This window comes from Rhinichthys klamathensis, unplaced genomic scaffold (genome assembly GCF_029890125.1).
Source record: "Rhinichthys klamathensis goyatoka isolate OS25496 unplaced genomic scaffold, OSU_Roscu_1.1 h1tg000243l_1, whole genome shotgun sequence".
In the NCBI taxonomy this organism is placed as follows: Eukaryota; Metazoa; Chordata; class Actinopteri; order Cypriniformes; family Leuciscidae; genus Rhinichthys; species Rhinichthys klamathensis.
The window spans coordinates 370672-391849 of NW_026606765.1; the positions used below are offsets into that span (position 1 = coordinate 370672).

Here is a 21178-nt window from a genome sequence, read left to right on the forward strand (position 1 = left end):
TCACTGTCAACCACTGGGTGGCGCTGACAATGTAAAGTTGGCACTTGCCCAGCCATCTAATGTTTATGAATCATCAAGCTGATTGTTGTGCACTTACAGGAAGTAAAAGCATAATCAGCCACCAGACAGCTATTTCCTGGTTTGTTACATCATATCTTGCCATCAACAGCTCAAACACTTGAACACACTATTTTGGCAGAACTAAGCATAAGCATGATGGCGTTGGCTTCTCACCTGGACTCTGCAGAAGTAGTTGGTGGCGGGCAGCAGCCCCCTCATCTCATGGGACAGTGCAGCACCAGTGTAACACAGCTGCATACTGCCCTCCGCCGCCCCCCACTCCAGGCGGTACTCTGAGACTGCCGCTCCGTTACAGGCCGGGGCCTGCGGGGTGCGAAACACGTGTGAGGAAACAAGCAACACACACAAACCAATCAACAAAAAAGGAAACAAGAATAAAAACAAATGTAAACAAATAAAAAGCAAAAACACCAAACAAAATGAAACAAATACAAATAAAAAGAACCAAAAAGCAATAAAAGCACTGCAGAAAACTACTTAATAGTTCCTTTCATCTATGATATTGTTTAAATATAAGCTCATAGGCAAAAACAAACTGAAAAATATTTGTACAAAGTTAAATTAAACACTCAAATCACTCGAATTAAATTCTGATGTAGTCGTGTTATTTTACTATCATTAAGTTTTTATTAATATTTTAAATAAGATTTTATTTTTATAAAATCTAATTTTGTATTCATTTTAATTATTCATTTTTTTGTGTGTTTTTTTTATGTAATAGTTTTAGTAATTTTTTTTTTACATGTTTTTGATTTTTTTGTTTGTTATTTTCTAAAAATGTGTCTATATAGTTTTTTATTAAGTTTTAGTTTTTGTTCATTTAGTGGTTTTAATTATATTAGTACTTCAACTTAACCTAAATGAAAATTGAGAAATGTTGGTTTGGCAACTAGCTGAAATCAAAAAAGTTTAATATATATATATTAAACTTTTTTGATTTCAGCTTTTAGTTAACGGTAATAACTGTTAACTATTAAGTTCGTTAACGGTAATATTTTAGTTAACGGTAATAACTGTTATTCACTCACAGCAAAATAATTTGCTAAAATGAACCTGAACTCTCAAAGCTACTAAAGAGTTGCTTGATACAGTAAGAACACTTTGCATCATGGGATATGCTCACCTCCCAGCTGACCACAGCACACGTGGGTGATTTACAGGTGACATGAGGGGCCCGACACGTCTCAGGGGCCCCCGGACCCGTCGTGACCTCAGAGCGCTCCGAGAAAGGGCCGTACTGTTCAACGCAAACAACATATGAAACAACTTGCTAGCTGGCGTAAAACTACATGTGGCGCATTTCATGAAAAGAACAGATTACTAGCAACTACGAAACGTAAGTCTGTGACATGTGTAAGGCTTGCGCTCACCCCGGCCTTGTTGGCAGCTCTGATCCGGAAGGCGTAGGTCCTGCCGGGCAGTAAACTGCCCACTGTGCAGTCCAGCTCACAGCCCTGGTACACTTCCCTGCTCTCTTCCACCTGTGGAGCCAACATGTCCACGCTGTACGAAGACACCGCACTTCCTCCATCCACCAGAGGGGGCGCTAACAGACGCAGCGAGAGAAAGCGTTTAGATGCATCATTCTCTCTCTAGCACGCACGTACGTGTTCAGCAAGGACACTTTAAATCGATCAAAAGTGACAGTGAAGACTTTTACATTTTTACAAGACAAATTAAATGAACTGCTTTGAGAAATAAATATCCTGAAAAAATAGTTTATCACAGTTTCCACAAAAATATTAAGCAGCAGCACAACTGTTGATATTAAGCAGCACAACACTGACAATACAAAAAATGCTTGATTTCTCAGAGATTATGTGACACTGAAGACTGGAGTAATGATGCTGAAAATACAGCTTTACATCTTAGGAATAGATTACAATTAAAATTATGTAAAATTTCACATCGTTACTGTTTTTTTTTTTTTATGGAAGCTTGTTTCTGCCACCACGTAAACATTACAAAAGGTAATTTCAACATGTCTCATAATTCAGATTTTTCACAATGATCATACACCAACACTTGTAGTGTGAAATACCCCACTCAAGCCACCCCCGATTAGCCCCAAATACACACTTAATTGTTTATACGCAACTAATAAGCACACACACAAAGGCCAAGCTTACCCCAGCGTATCTGCACCTCTCTGGCTTTGGGTTTGCCCACGACCCTGGGCGGCTGACACGGACCGGGAGGAACCGGTGGCGTTTGGACCTGCAAGGCCTCCGTCAACTGAAAACAACAAGCGTGAGAAATCAGAAAGACTGGAGAACCTGGTGTCCCCCCTCCTGGATGTGAAGAGTGTGTGTGTGTGGGCACCGGCTGAAACACACAGCAGATCACAGCCGTGTGAGCATCCTCTCACATTCACACGCGAAACCCAGCGGCTGCCAGCGTGAGTCATAGCCGTGCGCTGGCACGTCCCGCATGCAGATATACATCTGTAAACCGCCAACAATGCCATTACAGCTGGATCAGAGGACGGAAGAGGGAAATGACCACCAGCCGCTTGCCAAAGGCACTCTGTGATGACGAACCGGGATGATGACGTCAGCGGTGTTTATAATGCGCCTGTACGTGTGTTTGGGGTTTGCAGCCGGTGATATTGGCACATCTTCAGTGTGTGTTTAGTGCATATGGACTACGTATGAACAATATCAACATGACATCCAGTGCTCAACTTGTCAGCATTTATGTAAGTTTTTGTGTGACAGTCCAACAGAGATGGACGATGTTTACACCGTGTGTGTGCTAACATTTTAATTGTGTGCATTTAAAATACATTAAATATTAGCAATAAAATTAGCCTCGACAAGACAAAAGAGTTGGACATTTTTGTAACAAAATAATTTGCGACTAATATATATATATATATATATATATATATATATATGTATATGTATGTGTGAATAATATATGTGAATAGGGACTTGAGATAGTTAACATTGTTAGTTCGAACACCTCCCGAAACTCTTTTCAAACATGAATTCTTAATGCGTGGTTATTTGGCTATGATCCGAGAATACTTTAAATATTAAAAGCATGTATTTTTTTTAAACAACTGTACTTGCAGATAAAATAATATTAATAAAATAAAGGCCACTTTAGAGTATTTTTCTTAACACACTTAAGTCAACTTTGAAAAAGTCTCACTCTGTAATGAAGTTTTACTATCAATATTTTGTAATGCTTTAAAGAATTACACTTATTTTGATGTGTTGACGGCACATGTAAAGTACTTGAGTATAATTTTAACTCTAGTGTTATTTGACATTACATTGAAAGTTATGTACTAAACTGCAACTTCAATACAAATGTGTACCTAAAAATATATTTAAATACATGACATACGAGTTTCAATAGAAATGACATTCAAGTATATTTTAGTTTACCATAAAGGCAGCACACATTGTGCAATACACTTCAACCATGTCAAAGACAATAGAATTATGAAATTATATATTTATATTAGGGCTGTCAAATGATTAATCGTGATTAATCACATCCAAAATAAAAGTTTTTTTTACATAATATATGTGGGTGCACTGTGTATAATTATTTTGTATATATATAAATACACACACATGCATGTATATTTAAGAAAAAAATATTATTTATATATAAAATATTTACATATAATATAAATTATATATAAATCTATATACAGTATATACATGAAAATATTTCTTAAATATATACAAGCATGTGTGTGTATTTATATATATAAAATAATTATACACAGTGCACCCACATATATTATGTAAAAAAAACTTTTATTTTGGATGTGATTAATCACGATTAATCATTTGACAGCCCTAATTTATATATATACAGGTCCTTCTCAAAAAATTTGCATATTGTGATAAAGTTCATTATTTTCCATAATGTAATGATAAAAATTAAACTTTCATATATTTTAGATTCATTGCACACCAACTGAAATATTTCAGGTCTTTTATTGTTTTAATACTGATGATTTTGGCATACAGCTCATGAAAACCCAAAATTCCTGTCTCAAAAAATTAGCATATTTCATCCGACCAATAAAAGAAGTGTTTTTAATACAAAAAAAAAGAGTCAACCTTCAAATAATTATGTTCAGTTATGCACTCAATAGTCAATACTTGGTCGGGAATCCTTTTGCAGAAATGACTGCTTCAATGCGGCGTGGCATGGAGGCAATCAGCCTGTGGCACTGCTGAGCTGTTATGGAGGCCCAGGATGCTTCGATAGCGGCCTTAAGCTCATCCAGAGTGTTGGGTCTTGCGTCTCTCAACTTTCTCTTCACAATATCCCACAGATTCTCTATGGGGTTCAGGTCAGGAGAGCTGGCAGGCCAATTGAGCACAGTAATACCATGGTCAGTAAACCATTTACCAGTGGTTTTGGCACTGTGAGCAGGTGCCAGGTCGTGCTGAAAAATGACATCTTCATCTCCATAAAGCTTTTCAGCAGATGGAAGCATGAAGTGCTCCAAAATCTCCTGATAGCTAGCTGCATTGACCCTGCCCTTGATAAAACACAGTGCACCAACACCAGCAGCTGACATGGCACCCCAGACCATCACTGACTGTGGGTACTTGACACTGGACTTCAGGCATTTTGGCATTTCCTTCTCCCCAGTCTTCCTCCAGACTCTGGCACCTTGATTTCCGAATGACATGCAAAACTGAGCAACAGTCCAGTGCTGCTTCTCTGTAGCCCAGGTCAGGCGCTTCTGCCGCTGTTTCTGGTTCAAAAGTGGCTTGAGCTGGGGAATGCGGCACCTGTAGCCCATTTCCTGCACACGCCTGTGCACGGTGGCTCTGGATGTTTCTACTCCAGACTCAGTCCACTGCTTCCGCAGGTCCCCCAAGGTCTGGAATCGGTCCTTCTCCACAATCTTCCTCAGGGTCCGGTCACCTCTTCACGTTGTGCAACGTTTTTTGCCACACTTTTTCCTTCCCACAGAGGTGCCTTGATACAGCACTCTGGGAACAGCCTATTTGTTCAGAAATTTCTTTCTGTCTTACCCTCTTGCTTGAGGGTGTCAATGATGGCCTTCTGGACAGCAGTCAGGTCGGCAGTCTTACCCATGATTGCGGTTTTGAGTAATGAAACAGGCTGGGAGTTTTTAAAAGCCTCAGGAATCTTTTGCAGGTGTTTAGAGTTAATTAGTTGATTCAGATGATTAGGTTAATAGCTCGTTTAGAGACCCTTTTCATGATATGCTAATTTTTTGAGACAGGAATTTTGGGTTTTCATGAGCTGTATGCCAAAATCATCAGTATTAAAACAATATAAGACCTGAAATATTTCAGTTGGTGTGCAATGAATCTAAAATATATGAAAGTTTAATTTTTATCATTACATTATGGAAAATAATGAACTTTATCACAATATGCTAATTTTTTGAGAAGGACCTGTATATAAAAAAAAGATACTTAAATCCTATCAGATAGTTGCATTTAATATAGATTTAAACTTTAGTATATTACTATATCCACAATAAATGCTTTATTAAAATGACACTAAAGAAAACACAAGGGACTCAGACATGACGCAAAATAAAAGTTTGTGTTTACATAGTGTACGGTGTATAATTATTTTGTATATACAAATACACACACATGCATGTATATATTTGAGATATATAACACATTTTTCTCTAATATATACATGCATGTATGTGTATTTATATATACAAAATAATTATACACAGTACACATATTATGTAAACACAAACTTTTATTCTGGATGCGATTAATCGTTGCACGGCCCTATAGCACTATAAAGCTCAGTGTTAGAGTGGTGGGACATTCTCATTCTAGAGAGCGTTTCATTAGTCGATATTTTGTATAGGCGATATGAGCGATGAGTCATCACTATTTAAATGCAGGTGTAACATGGCACTAGAGGACGATTTGTGTGACATACCGGGCTCTCGCCTCCCGCACTGATGCAGTGGACTCTAGCCTGGTATGAACATCCTGGGCTCAGATCGTCACAAACACACTCCATAGCCGAACCGCTGCACACCTGATTCCAAGAAGACCCTGAAAACACACACACACACACACACACACACACAGTCAATGAAATAACCGAAATGATGCCAGGAAGCACAGCAGGAAACCTCAGAGGAACGTACCGCATAACCCTTCAGACAGCTCCACCACATACTTCGTCACATCTGAGCCGCCATTGTCTTTGGGAGGCTCTGATGGGAAACCATAAAAAACATCCTTAGTATCAGCAAAGTCCCTTTAAAACAAGTCATTTCACCCGGCGGCCATCTTTGAAACGCCACTCGGGCATGCAAGTGCAGCTCTCACCTCTTTGAATGGGGAAACATCAAATTCTCCAAAACGGTTCGCCAAGCTTACGATTAAATTTCATATTTGAAATCCCCAATGAAATCGGACTGTCTAATACATTTAGTTTCTAAACGCTCGAATCATGACAGAAAACAACATTTTTCAGGCTGGATCAAGCTTGTGGAAGCGCGTCTGGCTGTTTCTATGGGAACCGGAGCTTCTAACGGCAGCGGCAGTGATGCGATGACTTTACCAATCGGCGATTGGCTCTTATTTAGAAGGCGGGACTTATTCTGCCATATTGAGCGTTGCACTTTTCCCCATTCAAAACAATACTAGTGACACGTGTTGTTAATCTATAGTCTTTGGCATTAGCAACTTCAGCTAGTTCTTGATACTGAGGTACATTCTGCATTTCTGTCCGTTACAACATTTTAATTTCATCATTTTTAAGTCGCCAGGCATGAAAATTTAGCCTAGCCTAGCATGATTTACTCGCATTGTAGAGGGTTGTATGAGGACTAAATTAAAGATGATGTTAAGATTGTTTTTTTTTCTGTCATTATCAATGTTTGTGTGATCGTGACATGCTGAACTGACCCCAGGTCAGGCGGAAACTGGTCGGGTGAGGTTTGCCCTTCACAGTGAGTCTGCAGGGGCAGCTCGGCCTATCAGGGGCCGTGGTGAACTCCGACACAGCGCTGGGGTTACTCTTCCCTTCCGCGTTATAGGCCACGACCTGCAATGAGGAAAAAGGAAAAATTAGGCAGAGTGTTTGTGTGGGGGATTTGTTAATGATTCAAAATGTCACAATGCAAACAAACTGAATGGTCCTAAAAATAGGCTTCATTATGACTCACACAAACACTGGGTGTGGAGGAAATGCAGATCTCTGGGGCCTTTTAAAAGCCTTTATATTATCCACCGAGTTTATCTCACTCAGAAAGAGTTTCTAAACCTGACAAAAGTGCAGGATGAGGAAGCGTTTTGCGGTTGGGAAATAAACGGTGGTGTTGTGATGTCATCTGTCACAGTAATTGTCAGTAATTGTGGATGTGAGCTCTCGGCAGGTAATCAGCTCCTCTCATCAGGACACATGCAGCCGTTCTGAGCGCATTAATACACTTTTGTTTTTGGAAACGAGATTATGATCAGCGCATCCCTAACGACACCAGAGAAGAGTGACCGATCGCATCAGCGCACCATCTGCTTCATCTCACGGCCACTGGAAACAGAGGAATCACGACCGGGACGGGGAGATGAAGAGATGAAGAGAGAAAACAAAACAGGAGCAAACTAACAAACGACAAACACACTAATGACGGAATGAACAAAAGAAAAACAACAGCAAGAACTAGAACAAATAAAATATGAAATGAGGGAAAAACAAAAGGAGGATAGAGCAAGCAAGACAACAAAGAACGAAACAAAAGAAACTGATACGGAAAGAAAATACTTAATGAACAAATGAAGAAAAAAGCTGATCAAAAAGAACTTGGAAGACGACTGAAAGAGAAAGAAAATGAAAGACAGCAAGGAAAGAATGAAGGACAAAGACTGTACATACAAACGAAAAAACTAAAAGAAATTTAAATAAAAGAACTAACAGACAAAAAACAACACAAGAAAGAAAGAAAGAAAGACTTAAGGGGGTCACATAAAAAAAGATTCAAATAAAAATAAATCAAGAACAAACAAAAATGAAATGAGCAAACCCAACGAAAGGAAAAGCAAGGAAGACAACAAAAATGAAAGAAAATAAACTGATAATGAAAGAAAGAAAACAAAGGGCGAAGCAGTAAAAGACTGACAAAGAACGAACAAACGGAAAAGAAAAAAATACTTCAAATGAAGAAAAATCACAAACGAAAGAACTTACAGACAAAAAGAGAGAAAAAACAAACAAAAAAGAAAGAAAAACAAAAGAAACAAACAAGCAAAAAAAAAAAAAACTAATAAAAAGAAATAAAAAGCAAGCAAACAAACAAACAAGCTAACACAAAAACAAAATAAGCGGACACTCAAGGAGTCACACACCCAGTGTAGTCATGAAGGCAAGCCGCCAGTGAGGGTGTGTGTGTGTGTGTGTGTGTGTGTTTCTCACCCTGAAGCGGTACGTGGTGCTCCTGTGGAGGTTTCTGACGGTGTGTGACAGCTCGTCTCCATCGTAACTGGCCTGGAACCCGTAACCCTGTGCAACACATTCATGACAACACAATCACACACTGTGACGCATGAAAACCCTGGCCTTCTGCAACGGAGTGTTTCGGGACCGTCCTCACACACTTCACTAGAAGCCAGCGACACAGATCGCTGTTCGTTGCACATCACATGAATATAGTCAAATAAAGGCCTTTTACTTAAACTCTCGAGTGCCTTGGCTTCATACGATTTTAGGAACATGAATACACATTTGTTTCCATTTTTGTCCTCAAAACAACTTAGTTATTGTCATTTTATGACTAAAATAATTCAATTTTAATAATATAATTTAAATGTAATAAAATACAATGCGTTTAATTTTTTAGTCAAAAAGAAACAAAACAATAATTAAAATGTTATCATGCTTATCTTTTATCAGACACGTAGACAAAAAGGTAAAACGTTACAATACGGTTCAGTAGTTAACATTAATGTATTAACTAACATGAACTAACCACATTTCTTACAGTATTTATTAATCTGTGTTAACGTTGGTTAATGAAAATACAGTCATTCACTGTTTGTTCACAGTGCATTAACCAATGTTAACAAGATTCTAATAACTAATGTTAAAAAGATTTTAATAATGAATAAGTAAATGTTGAAATGAACAAAGATTAATAAATGCTGTAAAAGTGCAGTTCATTATTAGTTCATGCTAATTAATGTAGTTCACTAACGAACCTTATTGTAAAGTGTTACAGACAAAAATAATATCTGCCATAAAAAAAACCCCAAAACAAACATTGTCAATGCCAACATGGAGGATCATACCATCTGAGAGCAGGGCTTCCTATTGCAACTTCCGTTTCATGCTGACTTGGTATGGGTGTGTGTGGGTGTGTGTGATTTCTGTGAAAGTGTGTGTGAATCTCTCACTCACTGAGCCCTCCTCTTCCATCTCCAGCACGTAGCCGATGTCGTCCTCTTTGGGCGAGCCGGCCGGCCGTTGCCAGCGCACACAGAGCCATGTGACCCCGGGCTGAACCAACTCAGGGCTTAAGGGGGGGGCCGGAACGCTGCACGACGTCATGATGTGGACCACTTCACTGAACTCACTTCCCAAAGAGGAACACACAGGTAAACCAAGACAGAAATAACGCTGACACTTTATTTTACCGTTACACATGTTACAGTACACGTACTTACTGTAGTAATAACTGTAAATGATGCATAACTACATGCAATTTACAATAACCCTATAGTAAGTACATGTAGTTAATATTACGCGGCACTAAATTGTATAATTACCCTAATGGGTTACACTTTATTTTAAGGTGTCATCGTTACATTGTAATTATATATTTATATATATACTTACTATAGGGTTAGGGTTTGGTTGAGGGTTAGTTGCATGTAATTATGCATAATTTACTATGGTAAGTACATGTAACGTGTGTAACAAGGAGACTGTAAAATAAAGTGTTACCAATTAATGTGTAACAAAAACATTTGTAATGATTCCTTCTATTTTTTCCACCGTTAGCATGGTTCATTTAGCACTTTCATCACTGTATGACACGATGTTTGCGGTCTCCTCCTTCGGGAGCATCCCGACTGATACACACCTGACGCCCATGTCGTTTTTGGCTGCCAGCCGAAAGGAATATCTGGAAGCTGTGGAGAGTTTGCTGAGTCTGTACTGCTTCTGAGGGCCGTAGTAGCACTGTTCAAACGCAGACGTCCCCTTCCCCTGTTCACAGAGCACAGCATTAGCACTTTATTCAACAGCAACTACAACGGAGATGTTGATCAACCAATCAGATTTGAGGGACAAGTTTACAGTTTATGTCAAGTTTAGGCTTACAATCGGGGTTGTGTGTTATTCACATATCATTCCCCTCTGATTTTAAGGAAAAGTTATGGGTGGGGTTAGAACATGTCTTACAGACCCCAGATCAGCTGAGGAACTACGTTTTGCATAAAGTCTATTTTTTGGACCATTATAAAAAAATAAAGTGTCACAGTGACTGCTTGTTTTGATAATTTAGCACATTTCCCCCTAGTTCTCCATGCCGTAATGTGTCTATTAAAAACAGTGTTTAAATTTAGTACAACAAACACTAATGTATAAATACTATTTGTTCACATTACAGTAATGAGAACTGCTTGGTGTTTAATTGTCATGAAAATAAAGCAAAAAAAGTTCCTAAAAATGGGCTTAATCTCTCAATTAAAAAAAAAGGAAAGAAAAGAAAAATGAACCGAAACGGCGATAATGAAAGATAACTTACCTCGTCCCACTGAAGGATATAGTTCTGGATTTTGGAGCCATTGTCACACGGCGCCTAGGAAGAAGTATTGTTTTTGAATGTTCTGCATTAAACGTCAGTGTTTACTAAGCGACGTGGGCTTGTTGAGATGCGAGTGTGTTAATGCGCACCTTCCACTGCAGGACGAGGCTGCTCTTGGTGCCGCTGGCTTTGCGTGGAGCGCTGGGTGTGTCGGGCTCGCAGCTCAGAGTGGTGAAGCTCACGGGCTCTGAAGGGACGCCTTGTAAACAGTTACACGTGGCCTGGACCCTAAACAAACACACACACTTATATCAGTATACAGGGACACTATACAAAGAACAATATTAAACAACAGAATAGTTTTAGAATTCATTTTATTTTTAAAGAATCAATATGTAATAATTTCATTTTTATTTTATATATATATATATATATATTCATATTCATTCTTATAACTAACATAACTATATTATTATTATTTTATTATTATATAACTATATTATTAATAGCAGTAGTATTAATATTAATATAACTACATATTAATTTTAGCAAATATAACTTTTAACAAATAATTGTATTTATAAATATAACATCCTTAAAACTAATAACTTTATTATTGTTAATAATAATAATATAGCTATATATAATATATATTTATTTTAATATACCAACATTATTTATAAATAAGATTTTATTAAGAATTATTTATATTATATAACTACTAAGTATAATATTATTAATAGTATATAGACTTTAAAAACTATAAATTTTTGGTTTTTAGTTATATTTAACTACATGTATAAAGAAAATGTTTTAATAAAGAAGCTACATTCTATATTTTTATTATTATATTATTATTTAAACAACATATTAACAAATATAACTATAATTAATAAAGAATTGTATTAATGAAAACAAATTCATTTATAATCAATAATCGTTAGTCTTAATATAATAATAATAAACCTATATATTATTTTAAAACTACATTATAAAGAATTATTATAATAATATAGCTAATATAACTACATAATTATTAAGAATAAAACTATATATTAACTTTATAAGAAACTATATTTTAGCTATATTTAACTACATATATAAATAATTCTATATTCTTATAATGAACATAACTATGATTATAACTACATATACATTTTTTATAAATACAACTATATTAAGAATGTTATTTATAAAAAAACTTTTTCTTATAATTAATATAACTATAAAGTAATAATAATACTACAACTATACATTATTTATAAAGAATTATTCATATAATATAGCTAATCTCCATTCACTTTCATTGTATGGAATAGAGCAACTTGAACAATATGTAAAATATCTTTGTTTGGGTCACATGGGTATTAACCAAGATGAGGGTGAGTGAAAAACAACAACTGTCGATTTGACTGAGCATCACTGTAAAAACAAGAGTGTGTTTCTGATATTCTGATAATGTGGTGTGTGTGTACATTTCGAAGTAGGAAAACCGACACACACCTGACGTGGTAGTCCGTTGCTGGTCTTAAGTCTTGTAAGGTTGCACTTAGTTCCACACCACTGACACAAGGGAGAGACAAAGAAAAGAAAGCATTAGTAATGTTGCAGACCGTCCACAGTGCAAACATCCTGCTCTCCAGGGTTGGTGGTGCAGAGTTGCAGATGTCAGGTGAACTGCTGATGACCTTCAGCAAACCACAGAAAACATCCGCGAGTTCCTCAACTGCACCCGCAGCTCCTCCACATCCTGCCCTCACCTGTGGGCGGCCTTGTACTTCCCGTCCTTGCCGTTGTACGAAACCGAGACCTCGTACGCGAGGCTGGGCTCCGCGGGCACTTCTTCTCCCTCTTTGGGCTCCTCGTCCCCTTCTGTGCGTGACGGGGCCACCCAACTCAAACTGGCCCCTCTGGCCTGGATGTCCGTCACCTGCCGACCACACAAGACGACAACCGTTTCCACATGCACAAACTGATAGCTCCTTTGTAATCAGAAAGAAAAGAGATTTAACCGAGCTAGTTTTGGATTTAACTTCTATTAAAGGGATAGTTCACTTTGAAATACATTTTTGGTATGTTTTAGGGCATCCAAGATGTAGGTGTCTTTGTTTCCACAGTAGTTTCAATTTTGTTATTTTTAGGTCAAACCATTCTTGTCTGTCAGTCATATAATGCAGGTCTATGGTCACCACCTCAAAGAGCATGCACAGAGAAGTCCAAATGAAACATGATTTAATGACTCGTAAATGTAAGTACACATTGATGGCCTAAGACACGAAACGAGCGGTTTGTGTGAGAAAACGAACAGTATTTATATCGTTTTTACCTCTTCTAACCACAGCCACGTCCAAGTGATCTGAGGGCGCCGGCGCTTCGGTTTTTTCCGGAAAGCGCCGGAAGTGATCTAAATATGGTTGTGAAAAAAATTCAACGTTGTCTGTTTATATATATCGAAATCGTCTTCCATTGTGATTTCCTGTATATCTAAATATGTTTAGATCTTCACAGTGAAAGGTAACACTTCCGAAATCTCTGTGTAAACAATGAGTGACGTACACGCGCGAGAGATCACTTCCGGCGCTTGCGCAGACCGAAGCGCCCGCGCCCTCAGATCACTTGGACGTGGCTGTGGTTAGAAGAGGTAAAAACGATATAAATACTGTTCGTTTTCTCACACAAACCGCTCGTTTCGTGTCTTAGGCCATCAATGTGTACTTACATTTACGAGTCATTAAATCATGTTTAATTTGGACTTCTCTGTGCATGCTCTTTGAGGTGGTGACCATAGACCTGCATTATATGACTGACAGACAAGAACGGTTTGACCTAAAAATATCAAAATTGAAATTTCTGCGGAAACAAAGACACCTACATCTTGGATGCCCTTGAGGTAAGCTAAAACATATCAAAAATTTATTTCAAAGTGAACTATCCCTTTAAATGCGGCACAGATCTTGAATTATCGGTTGATTGGAAGTAAAATTGTAATCTCAAATAATAACATAATAACAATAATAAATTGTTGAATCCCAACTACTTTTATAATTGCAATTGTCCTTGTACACCGTCTTATTTTGCCTATGTTAAATACATGATTGCCAAAAAAAAAAAACATTGGGTTATCAATTAATAAACACTTGACACAAAATACTATCTTTTTTTAAAAACCGTGACAAATCACGAGTACTTGAGTAACTCTGGTATTGTTTTGACAATTGACCAACAAGAAAGAATCAGTAGTCCTGCAACCCCAACTGCAGAATTAGGCTAACTTCAGGTCACGTCCTTTAGACAGACGAACCGAAATCCGAGACTGTATACGCAGATGAAAAGGAAAAACATGCAAATGAGTTAAAACTGATGTAACAAGTTGATCAAACCGACAAAACAAACGTGTCTGATTTAGCGGAACCCATTTTGTTGTGTTCGACTGATTCGAGAGGTTAATTGTTCCCCGGGGCAAACTGGCTATATATTTAACCACACACACTTGTTTAAATGGGAAATACATGCGTCTGCTTGTTTCGCCCCGGAAAGAGTCACTTTAGTTGATTTTAATGACATGTGGTGCTTCCCCTCGGGAACAAAAGAGAACTCCTGTTATGCAAGAGGGAATATTTTTAGCTTTATTCCAGTTGAGAAACAAGTGTCTCCTTTAGTTATGGATGCATGACTATGTACCTTTCGGGTTTTCAGACAAGAATAGCTGAAGTTAGCGTGCATTACTGAGTCAAAACTGACTTAAAAAGAACCCATTTATCTGTGCCTCGCGGGGCACGGTTCTCTCCTCTACACTTTCCTCACTGCTCGAGCTGTGGAAATAATCCGTCCATTACTGATGCAACTGATCTACATGAAGCTGTTGGACTTATCATTCTGAGCAGGCAAAACAAGTCAATAAATAACACACTGTTTTATGAGCTGTGTGGTCTGCATACTTCGTGAAAATTAACATTAACCTGCATTTGCTTAAATTTTGCATCATAAATTTAGGGAAAATTGGTAATTATGCAAAACTTACACAGTTAAGAGACAGAACGATATAAAAAAAAAAAGATCTCGCCACTTTTCCACCAACAAATTTGATTCCATCCTCACCAAATGTGTCTCACAATCTTCGAAACAAGCCTTACAAAAGTTACTGGCTGAATGATTCGTGTTTTTTATGCCTGAAGGAAGTCTGGAATAAATAATGGAAGTCAGACTGACAAAGCTCTGCGCTATTAGAACAAAACAATTGCCATCCAACTAATATCCCAGTGTCAGCCATATTGTCTGAATTTTGTAACATTTTTATGTATTGAAGGGGTTCAAAACCTTCAAAATGCGTCATTGAAATTCTCTTTTAATCTATATTTAAAAAAAAATAGCTACTAAAATAAAAAAAATATTTATGAGTTTAAATTTGTTTTGTTTTATTCCCATTACAAATGAAGAAAACAGTTCTGGACAATGGTGAAGGTTTAGGATGCTGCAGCTTCAAAAACAAAAATTAAGATAAACAATGAAACAAAAGCATTTTCCCTTGCTCTATATCACGTGCATGCCAATGGTGGTGACACTAGTTTGGGGACATACTGTACATTCTGCAAAAATTAGCTTGAACAGCGTGCTTAAATGGCCTTTTTAAAACGTATTCATAGTGCCCCTATTGTTTATTCATATCTCAAGGGCTATAGCGATTAAAAAACAAACGCCGCTCAGGACATAATGTCAAAAAAAGAAAAAAAAAAGGTTTAAATGTCTAATGAAAAAGGCACAGGATCATTATTATAGTGATTATAGCAGTCTCGGCAAAACTGAACTCACTGTTTCATGAAAACACCAATAAACCAAAACCCAGCACACCACCAGAGACAAGACAGCCATTTAGCTTCCTCGATGAATCAAATCAAACCCAGCATTAATGACCCATTACGGAGAGCCATTACTGTCTTCTTGTGGGGACTGTAATCATGCATGGATGTAGAGTTTTTGAGACCGTGGAAATGACTGTCATTAGGAAATCTGTTGACGCAGCAAGCAGTCGTACAGTCCTTCAGAAGCTGGTTACTCAGTGAGGAGAGTGTCAAATGTAGCATAAAGGCCTTTCCAATTGCACACTTAGAAGAACAGTGTGCCATATCTGTGCATTTATATCAGTGATAGACTGATGTACGGGCCAGGCTGGCTAATTCAAGCGATGGTTCACCCAAAAATGAAGATTCTGTCATCATTAACTCACCCTCATTCCAGACCCACACGACTTTTGTTCATCTTTGAAGCATAAATGAAGATATTTTTAACCAAACCTGAGAGATTACTGCCCCTCCGTTGGAAGTCTATTCACCCAAAAAGTGTGGATCACGCAATATTAAAACAAAGACTTTTCAGTGTCGGGTTGTCAGAACAAACAGTTAGCTGGTTTGAAAACTATCTATCAGGTAGATCTCAGTGTGTACAGGTAGATGGTCTCACTTCCAGCCCTCTTAGTATATCCAAAGGTGTGCCCCAGGGGTCAGTGCTGGGACCACTCCTATTTATATTATATATCAACATTCTTGATCAAAATGTGTCAAATGCAAATTTTAATTTCTATGCCGATGACACTGTGATATACTGCTCTGCATCTACACCAAACCAAGCTCTTTGTCAGCTGCAACTTGCTTTTATAACTGTACAACGTACCTTGTCTGATTTAAAACTGGTTTTGAATGACGACAAAACAAAACTTATGTTGTTTTCCAGTGCAAAATCAACGTCACGAAACCTTCTATCCATCACTACTTCTCAGGGCTCCGAGATCGAGTCTGTATCTCAATATAGGTATCTTGGTATTTTAATTGATGATTCTCTCTCTTTTAAACCTCACGTTCAGCAGTTGGTGAAAAAACTGAAGCTGAAACTGGGTTTTTATTTCAGAAACAAGTCATGTTTTTCATTTGAGGCCAAAAGGAAACTTGTTGCTGCCACTTTCATGTCAGTGCTGGACTATGGCGATGTTATATACATGCATGCATCCAGTCAAAGCTTGAAGCTGTTGGATACTATTTACCATGGAGCTCTTAGGTTAATCACAAACCTTAGAGCCCTTACTCATCACTGTACTTTGTATGATCGGGTTGGTTGGTCTGCATTGTCCACCCGTAGACGTAATCATTGGCACATCCTTATTTACAAGGCTATTCTTGGTCTGCTTCCCTCATACCTTCAAACCTATATTATAAAGAAAGGCACAGGAAGATATTGTCTTCGTTCAGAGGACTTACTATTGTTATCTGTCCCTCAAGTCCGGACTGAACTGGGAAAAGGGGCGTTTAAGTATGCGGCCCCCTGCGCTTGGAATCAGCTGCAGAATGTCCTGAATCTTCAGGAGCCGGTTTCATTGATTGCTTTCAAATTACTTTTAAATGACATGGAGACTACACAAACTGGCTGTAGATGTTATGACTGATTACTCGGAGGATCCTTGTTGTTGTTTATATGACCTGGTAACATGATATTTATTATCAGCATAAATTGTCATATGTTTTATGTAAATGTTATATGTTTTTATGTCCGCAACCTTGTTAAATGTGCTGCTGCCTGTCTTGGCCAGGACGCTCTTGGAAAAGAGATTTTTAATCTCAATGAGTTCTTCTCCTGGTTAAATAATAATAAAAAAAACTCTTCAAAATAATCTTCATAAAGAGATTGTAAAATAATTTCAAATTAACTGAACGGTTCAATCCAAGTCTTGATCGCTTTATATAATGAATAGATTTAATTTAGGCTTTTATTCACATATAATCACTTACCAAATTCAAAATTTGGTAAATGGAAGCTCAAGTTGTTCGCTTCACACGCGAGAACCAATGAGGTTCGTTTTTGTGTTACGCATCACGTTTGAGCTTCAGCAAGAACCAATGAGGTTCATTCTAATGTTACGCATCACGTTTGAGCTTCAGCAAGAACCAATGAGGTTCATTCTAATGTTACGCATCACGTTTGAGCTTCACAAGAACCAATGAGGTTCATTCTAATGTTACGCATCACGTTTGAGCTTCACAAGAGCCAATGCGGTTCATTCTCGTGTTACGCATCACGTTTGAGCTTCACAAGAACCAATGAGGTTCATTCTAATGTTACGCATCATGTTTGAGCTTCACAAGAGCCAATGAGGTTCATTCTCGTGTTACGCATCACGTTTGAGCTTCACAAGAACCAATGAGGTTCATTCTAATGTTACGCATCACGTTTGAGCTTCACAAGAACCAATGAGGTTCATTCTCATGTTACGCATCACATTTTGAATAAATATGGAGAAAAAATAAGATTTCGCATGCCAAGCAGGTAATTTCTACATTATCTAAAAGCATGGCTAGATTCTAAACAAGCAGAAAAATGTATTTGAACTTTCATCAAGGTTTAAAGGACACATTTGGTCCGTTTGAATCTGCCCATCCTCTGTGGTTCACCTGCTCAACAATGCTTTTTTTATCATTTCTGATAAGAGCTGCCTTAGGAACAGCAAACAGCAGACAAAACCAAAGTGAAACTCTAGTTTGAGTCGCACAGCACAGACAGTTTATCAGCACAGACCAATAATAGACAACGCAATGCGAGCTCAGAATAGGTTTATAGCTGTATAGGTTTATAGACACCGTTACTACACAGTGCCAGGAGATCCAGTGTTTGAATTCGCAAAGCAATTAATATCTGCCCTGCAAGATCTAGTCAAGCTGACGTGGAAACCTGGAGAAACATTGTGCAATGAACCAAGTTATAAAAGGCTTTTTTAGTCAACAAATCACCAACATTCACCAAGGATTTTATGTAGCAAAGCTAACAGTAACCATGGTATTGTGGCAGAAATAGACAAATGTTTTGTATTTTTTCATTTTAGGGTTCGTACAACCCTTTAAGAGTGGGATTCAAGCAATTTTCAAAGACTTTCAAGAGCTTCACACAACTTTTTCCCCCCCATTAAAGAAATTAAATACAGAAAATGCACATAAACATTATAAAAAGAACACAAATAAAATCATCTCCTTACCACTGGTTTGCAGATGGAGTTTAAGCATTCCTGAAGAGCCTTTGCTTCTTCGTCCAGTTCTGCAAAATAATAATAAAAAGACAACAACTCCATTATAAACTGATTTTAAAAAGAGAACAGGGCTTCACACTCAAATGGCTTTTACTTATTTTCCATGAATGGATTAATAGATACACCAGCTAAGTTTAGTCGGCGTACAGTAGCTGCGGCAGAGAGAGTTCCTTCAGGCTGGAGTTAGTTAGCACTGATAAATGACTGAGTCAGAGCAAGAGTAATGACAGCTAATGTTATCTGCAGCAGCCTAAAGCTGAGGGAGCTAATGAGAGCGGGGCCCCGTTACACCCCCCAATGGGCCCCTGGACCGACTTCAGCCTGGACCCCGAGATATGATAGTCCTAGGAAAAAGATGACTCAATGGGACATTAATGTCTGTTAATGCTAATAACTACTTCCTAATAAACCTCCCTCAGTGACCGCATGCATGAGTAACTCCAGTTGGTTATTAATTGAGGGAGAGCCAAACAGTAAACATGTAATTCCCTGGTTATTTTAAGTAAGTTTATCTTTAATTAAATGTCTAATTCCTAAAACGATTATGGTGCTGAAATCTGATTGGATAAGACAAAGCCGATACAAAACAGCTGATATACGCAAACTTATTAATGCACTGTATATGAACAGTATACATTATCTCTCACTATTAGGCTAATGAACTGCAGCAGGGTTCAAAAGTCTGAGACAATACCGAAAAACTGGGATTCATCTCATTTAAACCTGAAAAATACATAAAGTTTGGATTTAAACAACCGTGAAGTAAAAGAAAGTAGTAGCATTTGATTAGAATTGTTCACTAATAAAATGTTAACAAATCGGTGACCGTGATCACGTGAACGGATTATCGTTTAACTTTCATTACATCATTGTTTTCAGGTACAGTACTTTTCTATACTGTTAATATAATTTGTAACAAAAAGGAGAAAAAAAAACAAAGAAAAAAAACAACCAAACAAAATAAAAAAACACAATAATCAAAACAAAACAACAAAAACAAAATGCAACAAAAAACAAAACCGAAACAAAAAACAAAACCACAACAAAACAAAAAGAAACAAAACAAAAACAGAACACACCAAAAAAACAACAAAAACAAAAAACACACAAAAAAAACCCACTAGTGGTCTCAGTCTTTTGGACCCCATTAGATTACTATAAATAAATGTAACTATTTTGTTACCACTGATGTCTCATATTGCTGACTCTACTGTTCTATGAAAGCAGTAAAGCTACAAGAGGCAGTGAGTAACATTTTCATAGTTAACACGGGTAACTCCGCTTCACATTGTGCCAAACGCCGCACTTCAACTGTGTTAAAAACAGTGTAACACACAGCATCCTGTGCCTTACTGCTTTGTTGTAATGGTTCCAGGAACCCTACAGTATATTCTACCTCCAGACTCTGCCTCCTTCCCTCTTCCTGGGCTCGTGCCCAGGCCGGCGACAGCAGCGCTGGGCTGTGCCTGCTCCTCTGCGCCCTTACCCCCCAGCCCGTTCTGCAGATCTCCTCCTGAGGGCGGCGTCCCGCGGCTCTTCTGCGGGGATGGAGGGGGACTTTCTTTGGAGGGGGCCACGCCTCCACCTCCCCCTCCGCCCACCCCTTGTCTCTCCTTCAGTTTCTTTTGCAGACGCTCATAGGTTTTGCTAGCCCTTTCATCTCTGTGAGCAAATGCCGCGCGTCCGTGTTGGGGGTGAGTTTCTGAGGAAATTGGAAAACAGAGAGACATGTAAGGAATCATGCGTAACGGAACGTTGAATTATTGAAAACCAATGCACAGATGATAATCCTGCTACGGTGTCCTCTTTGGAAATTAATTAACTGTATAACAATTAACTAAATGTTTTTTGTTTGTTTTTTATCCTAGAAATATGCAAAGGTTTCTTTAAGGAATAAGGGTCTGTAGTTAATATAATTATGTAAAAACAATAGTGGTTTGTTATGCCTAGTGTTATTTTAGTATATTTTATTTATTAATTCATATTTTTATATTCTTAGTTTCCATTTAAATTATTTAACTTTTTGAAACAAACATATTTTGTATAATACTATTATATTTTAAGTTAAATTATTATATTTTATATTATTATTAAACTTTTTTTTAACTTTAATATATTTTTATTTCAGTTATTTCAGATAGTTACCAAAGCAATATTTCAATTTTTCCTTTAAGTATTCATCAAATATTTATATTTTATTTCAGCTGTAACAGTTAAACCCCTTTAGTTTAATACAATAGCAACAACACTTATAATGTCATTAATATTAATAAAACAATACTGTTTATTACTTTTCT

At 37.5% G+C, this 21178-nt stretch overlaps 1 protein-coding gene across 5 annotated transcripts in view; it reads right to left on the bottom strand.

Moving 5' to 3' along the window:
* fndc3a (fibronectin type III domain containing 3A) overlaps positions 1-21178 on the bottom strand; it is a 96489-nt gene that overhangs the window by 14149 nt on the left and 61162 nt on the right. For 4 of the 5 annotated variants that reach the window (XM_056266011.1, XM_056266015.1, XM_056266012.1 and 1 more), the window contains 16 exons: positions 20278-20583; positions 18831-18889; positions 12577-12746; positions 12320-12379; positions 10966-11104; positions 10817-10870; positions 10151-10275; positions 9466-9640; positions 8485-8571; positions 6981-7119; positions 6215-6283; positions 6001-6119; positions 2211-2316; positions 1452-1627; positions 1205-1318; positions 235-384 (listed from right to left, as the gene is read on the bottom strand). In XM_056266011.1, coding sequence (XP_056121986.1) covers positions 235-384; positions 1205-1318; positions 1452-1627; positions 2211-2316; positions 6001-6119; positions 6215-6283; positions 6981-7119; positions 8485-8571; positions 9466-9640; positions 10151-10275; positions 10817-10870; positions 10966-11104; positions 12320-12379; positions 12577-12746; positions 18831-18889; positions 20278-20583 — 2048 coding nt within the window. The remainder of the gene's footprint in view (positions 1-234; positions 385-1204; positions 1319-1451; positions 1628-2210; positions 2317-6000; positions 6120-6214; positions 6284-6980; positions 7120-8484; positions 8572-9465; positions 9641-10150; positions 10276-10816; positions 10871-10965; positions 11105-12319; positions 12380-12576; positions 12747-18830; positions 18890-20277; positions 20584-21178) is intronic. The other variant, XM_056266013.1, reaches the window with a different exon arrangement.